Source organism: Austrofundulus limnaeus, unplaced genomic scaffold, assembly GCF_001266775.1.
Source record: "Austrofundulus limnaeus strain Quisiro unplaced genomic scaffold, Austrofundulus_limnaeus-1.0 Scaffold37, whole genome shotgun sequence".
NCBI lineage: Eukaryota > Metazoa > Chordata > Actinopteri > Cyprinodontiformes > Rivulidae > Austrofundulus > Austrofundulus limnaeus.
Window position 1 is genome coordinate 1,189,091 of NW_013952439.1, and position 8,337 is coordinate 1,197,427.

At 39.5% G+C, this 8,337-nt stretch overlaps 1 protein-coding gene across 6 annotated transcripts in view; it reads left to right on the top strand.

Annotated features, from left to right (window-relative positions):
* Positions 1 to 8,337, top strand: part of gria3a (glutamate receptor, ionotropic, AMPA 3a) — a 97,638-nt gene that overhangs the window by 55,746 nt on the left and 33,555 nt on the right. For all 6 annotated transcript variants that reach the window (XR_001310095.1, XM_014006727.1, XM_014006726.1 and 3 more), the window contains 4 exons: positions 1,837 to 1,890; positions 2,083 to 2,244; positions 3,993 to 4,160; positions 5,173 to 5,277. Coding sequence is in view for 5 of the 6 variants with exons in the window: in XM_014006727.1 (XP_013862181.1) it covers positions 1,837 to 1,890; positions 2,083 to 2,244; positions 3,993 to 4,160; positions 5,173 to 5,277 (489 nt within the window). In the remaining variant the exon portion in view is untranslated. The remainder of the gene's footprint in view (positions 1 to 1,836; positions 1,891 to 2,082; positions 2,245 to 3,992; positions 4,161 to 5,172; positions 5,278 to 8,337) is intronic.

The window sequence follows — 8,337 nt, forward strand, 5'->3', positions numbered from 1 at the left end:
CTCCTATGGTAGTCTTGTGGAGCTGCATAAACACTTGCTGGTAGAAAGCTCCTCCTATTTGTACGCAGCTCCTCCCTGCAGCTCAGTCTGCAACCGAGCTCCAGCTCCACAGAGCACCCCTCCCCCTGAGCATTTTTGTATAGATGAGATGAAGTGGGAGTGTCTGAAATGGTAGGAGGCTCTTAAAGAGACAGAAACCAATTTCAATGTGTTTAGATAGACTATGATGCAAAGGTAAGTTACTTGATTATCACATGTACAACATTTCCTGTTTCACTTTGACTGAGTCAAGTTCAAAAGAAAATATGCCAGTTATGTGACAAAATGGGTTAAATCGTCCAACTTTCTTAAATATAAAGATGTTTTCTTTGACTTTTTGTAWTTGAAGAATATGCATGTCACAGACACTTTAATAAATAATATTTTATGAAACCTGGTAAATAAGCAAATGCATGTTTGTCACAGCCACTGTTTACAAAATATTTCCTAAGTCACTGGATGGATTTTAATGCATAAAATCCTAATGTTTCAAAATGGAACCAAATTAACTTAATCTTTTTTTCAACATGATATGACCTTTTATTTAAATATCTGGCGTGAATGACGTTGGGCAATATTCACTTTTGTTTGTTTTCTTTTTTCCAGATTGTTTTCTCTTCCAAAAGTGTGAAGCACGTTTGTTTTGATTGTGTGTTAACGAGCATTTCAGTCTGTCACTCGGGGGCAACGCAGCCTCATTAAGTGCTTTTGCAACACTCGGGTCAGCGTGGCTCTTTCTCACACGAGCGAAGAGAACAAAATGAAAAAATTTTCGAAGCAAGGTAAAAAAAAAAAAAGAAAAAGCTGAAAACCTTCCAGGAGTTTCTGCTGTTGCGGGGAGGAATTCATGACGTGGGACACAAAAACTGAAGCGCAGGATGTTGGAAACACAATGAAATCAGTTTGCATCTAGAGAGAGCGTAATTGGATTKATTGTTGAATTTGCTCAAAGCTATAAACCTGTCACAGGCTCAGGCCTTGGAGCATCAAGGACGTCCCCCCCGTCCCCCCCACCACCACCACCATCATCTCTGGAGACAGCAATGTGACTCTGAGGCAGGAGAAAATAGAGTGGAATGGTGTGGAAGAAGACGAACTGCGTGCAGAATGGAGCTGCTGAGAGGGGAACTGGATAATTAGGGCATTAAGAGCGGCTTCACCCTGGACATGTAACATTTAGATTACTTCAGCAGTTGAGTAAACTTATCAAAATTGTGGAGGAGTGAAGAAATGTGGAGAAAAAGAAATCTCTCTCTCTCTCTCTCTCCACCCCCACAGAGTCTTAGTGACGCTTTGATCGAAAGAAAAAGCTTTTTAGCGGCGAAGAAGTTTAAAGAAATGGGCGAACGGACTGCCTCCGACAGGTGCCGTGGATCGTTTCAGGTTTAATTAAGTCTAATGTGTGAGTGAGACAGGCGRAGCACGGAGAGGCAGACTGCAGCGCACCGTCAGCTGCAGGAGGAGAGGAAGAGGCCCGCCAGAGCCATGACCTTATTTTACATGTTGAAGTTAATGGAAAGGAACATGCACTGTCACCACTGTCCCCCCCCCCCCCCCCCCCCCCCCCCCCCCCCCCTTCTGCGTGCACCTCATACAAAACCCACACAAACGTATGAACGCGCTGCACATCCTCACTGCCCTTGCAATGGAAATGTTTTCATTTTTTCTTTTCTTTCCCCCTTTCATCTATTTTGAAATTGATGGTCTTTGTTGTTTCTGAATCTCTGCCCTCTAAATGCTCGGAGAACGGAGAGATGTGATTGTGACTCATTGTGTGTCTTCTTCTGCGAATTGAAGGTGGTGACCTCGGGGAAGAACAGCAGAGGGTACCACTATATCCTGGCCAACCTGGTGAGAGCGAGCAACAACTCAACACAACAACAAAGAACTATGAAAACACAACTGTAGTGCTTAGTGTGATGCAACCCAAGCTCAAAGGAATGTAACTCAGTAGCCCAGTCAAGTAGGCACAAGTTAAAGCAGTTTTTTTTATTTCTTTATTTTTTTAAGTTTGTCATTAAAGAAGTTGCTCGTTKCTTGCAGGGTTTTTCCAATCTGAGCCTGGACAGAGTCTTTTCTGGTGGGGCCAACATCACAGGCTTCCAGATCATCAACCCAGACAGCCCCATCGTTCAGCAGTTCCTCCAGCGCTGGGAACGCTTGGATGAAAGAGAATTTCCAGAAGCTAAAAACACTCCCCTGAAGGTTAGTGAAGCGTAGCTGTCGATGCCGAACCCCCAGCCCCTCTCAACTCGCCGCTCTTCCAACTTCATAAGTCCCGACTCGCTTTAATCCTAGTTTTACTATGAAGTACTCGTCAAGATATTCTCAGGTGATTTTCACCTGGTTTCCCTGAACCGAGTCAAACTCRCATTTATGTCCAAGACAAACAGTGTTGCAGAGATAAAACCCTGAAAGCAGCGGTTCCCAACTTGCTTGGGGTGAGGGGTGGGAGTGTAACATACTCAGAGGCTGAGAAAATATATAAAAATCACATAAAGGTTTACAATTATTCACTTTATTCTTTTTTTATTTTGTAGCAAAGCTTTGGGAACCACTGCCTTAAAGCACAAGAGTCAAACTTAAGGGCCGTGGGCCAAATCTGGCCCTTGTTAACATTTGATACGGCCCCAAAGGAAATATTTTAAATGGAAAATTGATTTTAGTGTGACGAAAGTCACACAGAAACACATTCAAATGCCCTTTTCTGTGTTCTCTTATTTTAAAGTCAAATAATCAGATTTTTTTGGTGAGATTTTTCTTTATCTAACTGATTTGCTGAATTGTGATAAGATGTGTTTTTCTAAATGTAATCTTTTTTCTTTATCTGTTAGCTTATGTATGTTCCAAATGCTGTATAATACACAATTTGAAGACGGTCATTTGTATTTTTATAGGAATAATTTGTTATAAAAGTCTGACCCTGAACTTAGCTTTAACATCTTACCTGTCAGAGATCACCCTTCAAACAACCTCTTTGAAAATAATAGAGTTTAATTAACTAACAGCTAATCTGAGTGAGACTAAAGTGGATTATTGTTGTCTTAACACAACTCCAAATTTAAAAACTTCAAAGCGATTCATGCAAACTAACTGCTTTAATTTTTGGATAAAACTTCATTTCACTTGAGAATCTCCTTTCCTTTCCAAATATTGCCAAGCTTTGCCCCGTGCTCCCCCCTCTCTGACACAGAAAAGCTGATCCGTGCTTTTGTCTCTCGGTTAATTCAAAGCACGTCTCATCGGGGTCTCCAGCAAAGTGTCCAGAGACTGCAGTATATCCCAAACTCTGCTGCCAGGATCCTGATGAGTGTGACAGAATGAAAACATTAGACTCACTCCACTGGGTTCTTGATGCTGCTGTGGTTAGCTCTAACTCCTCACCAAAACACTTCCTCTTATTTAAAACATCTCCTCACCCCAACAACCTCCACATATTTCCTCTGCTCCTCAATCAAAACACCTCCTTCCTCCAAAGACTAAACGCAACACTATGCTGCTGCTTCCACAATCTGCCAGGTTTAAACATGAACCTAAAGTTTCCTTCTTACCACAACTCACTTATCTTAATTTAGCCTATTTTTGTTTTAAGTTTTTTTATGTAAAGTCCATCAAAAATGCAATATAATGTTATTAAATATTAAACCTTGACATGACATCTATTTTGCAGTATAATATTATTTGTTAAAAGATATTGTGATTTTCATATATACATTCCCCCGACTGCACCAGAAGTGCTACAGGTAGCTGCTGCTGCAACTCCTGCATTTTGCCTGGGCCAAAATTAAATAATTCTTTGTAACAAAAAATTAATGGCAAGGTAAAGGTTTATAAACTAACTTCTGGTGAACTGCTGTACAATGTTTGAGTTTATCGTTGTTTCAAGAAATCTTCTGGTCTTACTCAGACTTAGCTTGATCCTGTTCATTGTTTTTCTTTGGTTTTTGTCTCAGTACACATCAGCACTGACCCACGACGGCATTCTTGTAATTGCGGAGGCCTTCCGGTACCTTCGTCGCCAGCGAGTAGACGTGTCCCGCAGAGGGAGYGCAGGCGACTGCCTCGCCAACCCCGCAGTGCCCTGGAGCCAAGGCATTGACATAGAGAGAGCCTTGAAAATGGTACGAATGAGGACGCTGTGTTCTGAACATCTCAGYTTGGTTTGTTTCTGAAGGTTTGCACCTTCAGATCTGTGTCRTYTTTATGTTTCTGTTCTGCTTTCTTCTGGAGAAATGAACCAAAAGYGAATTAAAAGTCAGGGCTGTGATTAATTTCCTTACATCYGCTATGTTCATGTTTTCATCGTCTGCAGTGACCAGACTGGCTCAAAGGCAAATTTTACATTTATTTTCCAACACACAGAAGCTTTAGTATCACATTTATTTAAAAAAAATGCACAAATGTAACGGTTCCACTTGCCTTTGACCTTGGTCTCAGAAGGCCTCCTTCAGAGAGACAGAACTCTGTTCATTTAAAGCCATAACAGGTTTTCTTAAACAGTGAAGAGACATTTTCTTCTTATTAATCAGATAATAAACAGAATAATCTTCTTTTATTCCTAATTTGATCAATGTATAAAAAGAAAACACAAAACGAATGTTATTATAATGTTTTATTGTGCTTTGATGTAAATCACAGCTTGAAATTTAACTGTGAAACCACAGTGATTGATTATAGATGTTTAAGTTCAAATATTTTACTTAACTAAACTTTGCATTATGGTTAAGCTTTATTATGAAACTTTTTATAATTATTTTTTTATCTGAATCATTATAATGAATGTTCAATATGAAGTAAATCATTTTTAAGTTTTCAGTAAATCATTTTTTTTTTTGTTCTTTAAAGTGCTCTCAGCAGAGAGCACTGTACGACTGTGCAGACGTCAACAAGTTTTGTTTAAGAAAAACAACATCTGGCAGTCCTTCACTAACCTTTCTGCTTTTAAACTAACATCGCTGAACTAACAGTCAGTTGAGTTGAGTTGGAAAGCGAACACTCTCGTGCTTCACGAGGACGCAGCTGGTTGTGTTAGTTCAAAAAMCAAAGCCTATAATCTCTACAATTATGTAGACTTTATTATTTTTGCTGTCTGCTCAGAACAGGTGGTGTAAAATGCTTCTTGATGGATTTCAGGTGCAGGTAACAGGTATGACAGGAAACATCCAGTTTGACACGTTTGGCCGAAGATCTAATTTCTCCATCGACGTGTACGAGATGAAGCCCAAGGGACCCAGGAGGGTGAGTGAGCTCATAGGTTTGAAAACATTTTAACTCATTTAATTAACTTTTATTTCCAGGATTAAAATACCAACACGCAGTGTGTGTGAGAGAGCAGGTATTCCCTACTATGTGGGGACCATTTTTGGCGTACACACCTACTTGTGGGGACCAAATGGGGACTTAAGCCTAGTCCCCACGGGGGGGAATGCCATTGGAGGGTTGGGGTTAGGTTTAGGGTAAGGGGTCAAGGTTAGGCTGTAGAAATTAATGGAAGCCAACGCAATGTCCCCTAAAGATAGCTGTACCAGACCATGTGTGTGTGTAATGGTTCCAGTTACGTAAAAACAGGCATGTGCAGGAAACAGATATGTGTTATTGCTTTTTTTTTTCCTTCACATGTTGGCAGAACGGATGCTGAGTGTAGCCCAGTGCGCCCAAATCCAATCCAAATTGTCCAGCTTCCTTTTTCGCTTTAGATTTCAATTTGGAAATAATTCTTCAGGAGTCAATGAGGACTGACAGATTGGAGAGGAACAAACCCACAAAACTGTGTAGGGTAACACATTATAAGGCCCAAAGAAATACACACTCTAAAATTTTGTTGGAGCACTTATAGTGATGTCAAAACAAGTATTTTTGTTTATTTACATTATTTATTTTCTCAAGAACTTGTACTAATGATAAAAATTTTTAGACACGCTTTATAAAATCTTCATCAATAAATCTCAGAGATTTTTTACTAAGGTTGTTGGAACTCTGAAGTAACGGCCTTTAGCCCGTCAACAAATTAAATCTTGTATTTGCTGAAGCATTAATGTCTCAGCATTGAGATTCTCTCTGTAAAGTGTCACGTTTTTGTTTGCTTTTAATAAACAGGTGTTCCGATTCATGAAAACTTTAGATTTTAAAACTGCCAATGAGACATGTGGGAAAAAAGAGCTACAAGCCGACCGCTCGGCTCACATTAACATTCAGCTGCAGCGTCTTCATTTTGCCCGAAAGCACAGACACATGTCTTGTGCCTTGGATTGCTGAAGGAGGAAGCAAACACACGTCTTCTGAGATGAGGTGCGCTCATTTGGAAAAGACATTTATCTAGTTAACTTGTCAGCCTCGACACATGTCAGTGTTTGTTAGTTTACATGCTGGACAGCTTCTTCAGGAGACCTGAGGAAATAAGTCTTTTGCCTTTTTAGCTTGTAAGCTTTGTTATTTAGCAAATACACTCATATGCTTTAATATTTTTCACTTTTGTTTTCCTTTATATGGAACTTGTCCAGTGACAAACGAAATTAATGAGTGGCCACAAGATAATTATTACAGTCATTCCCATGCAGAGACTGTTGATTGTTAAAATTAGAATTTTATTTTAATATAAGAATGAATGACATCCTTCAGTCTCTTGCAGTTAGACATGAAGCAATTCTTGCAGCTATAAGACATAGCTGACGATAGGATTTGTCTTTGTCCCAAAGGTTTTTTTTAATATTATTTTTCTAAGTTTTRTTTTGTTGAAGCTCAGCATTCAAAGCGGGCTCCTTTCTCTCACACAGTCTTTGCTGAAGGAGTGGAGTTAAGTCACCTTCAGGAACACAGTAAAAAACTTGTTTCCTGACACACACTTAGGGCATTCAATGTCATCGTGTAAATACTAATACTATGAAAAATGAACTGTTTAGATTGAACCATAGAGGTATACTCTTTAACAAAATAATAATATCAATATCAATTAAAAAAAATAATAATAATAAATGTGGGGTACCTTTGAGCAGTTAAAAAAAACAATGTCGGCTATTCATATTTAGTCTGACTCCACCAATGTCTGTATCTTCCACTAAAAGACACGGCTGCTTAAAGTTATTTTGTGGCCATGTGTTCATTTTTCTTTGTCCAGTATCATCAGGCTCCTTACATTTACACTTGATTTATCCCAGATTGTTTCCCCTAAAACATGTACAGTCACAGTTATTTGTGTTGTTGRGCAGACCTAAAGCAATGCAGTTTGAAACCAGACCCACATGTTTACTCTCAGTTGACCCTGATATCCCATAAAAGCTGACATCAAATCGGGGAGCGGCCCCATAAAGTCCAAGTAGCTCACCTCAGAGACACCATTTATCAGCAGCCGTCACGTCCGATCTCAGTGTGAGCCGATCTGCAGTGACAACAGAGCGAGCACGGTGCGTATTTAAACCATCAGAACAGAGACGACTTCTTGAGTGCTGCACAAATAAACAGAGCAGCAACTGGGATCCTCTCGGGGGTAAGCGTGCGCAGGACGAACTTTGTTTTCGTGTTGAGATTATGCTGTTGTTTTGTGTGGTGGTAATTTATGTCAATGTCAATTTATTTGTACAGCACAGAAAAACAAGTGCTTCACAGTTCAACCAAATGAATGGATAAAACGACAAAGAAACACGGAAATGTTCACAAATAGGTACAATTTGTATAAATACTGCAAAACAAGCTAAAACCATCAGCTGTAAAAGAATCTCAAACTTTGCCAGAATCAAAAGCTAATGAGTAAATTTAGCAAAAACAATGATGAGGTATTGTTAAGACTGCATGATGTTTCTTGCCAGTTGTTTCAGTGAATTCAAAAAAATTAAAACAACTGAACTTTTATTCTGAAAGGATGAGCATAATCTGCATAAAAGAAGCATCTCATGCAGTTTAAAGCTTAGAACTCCAGCTCTCTTGTAGTATTCAAAGTATTCAATTCAAAAACATAAGCCCAGTTTTTTATTTTATTTTTTTACATTTTTATTTGATTTGCCAAGTCCTGAATGACTGAAAATGTACACCAGCACGTTTTACTGCTTTAGTGGTGTTGCTTTCTTCTTATGTAAGAGAACATTTGCTAAACCAGGAATAGATTACTCCTACTCTGCTCAGGTGAAGTGAGAAGCACCACTACAAGCTTTTTATTAAATCATGCATCAAGCAAAACCCAAAGTGTCTCCATCTGCACAGATCGAGCCGACCAACTCACACACACACTTGGAGGCTCTTCTGCTGAACGTCTCTCTCTCTCTCTCTCTCTCTCTCTCTCTCTCTCTCTCTCTCTCTCTCTCTCTC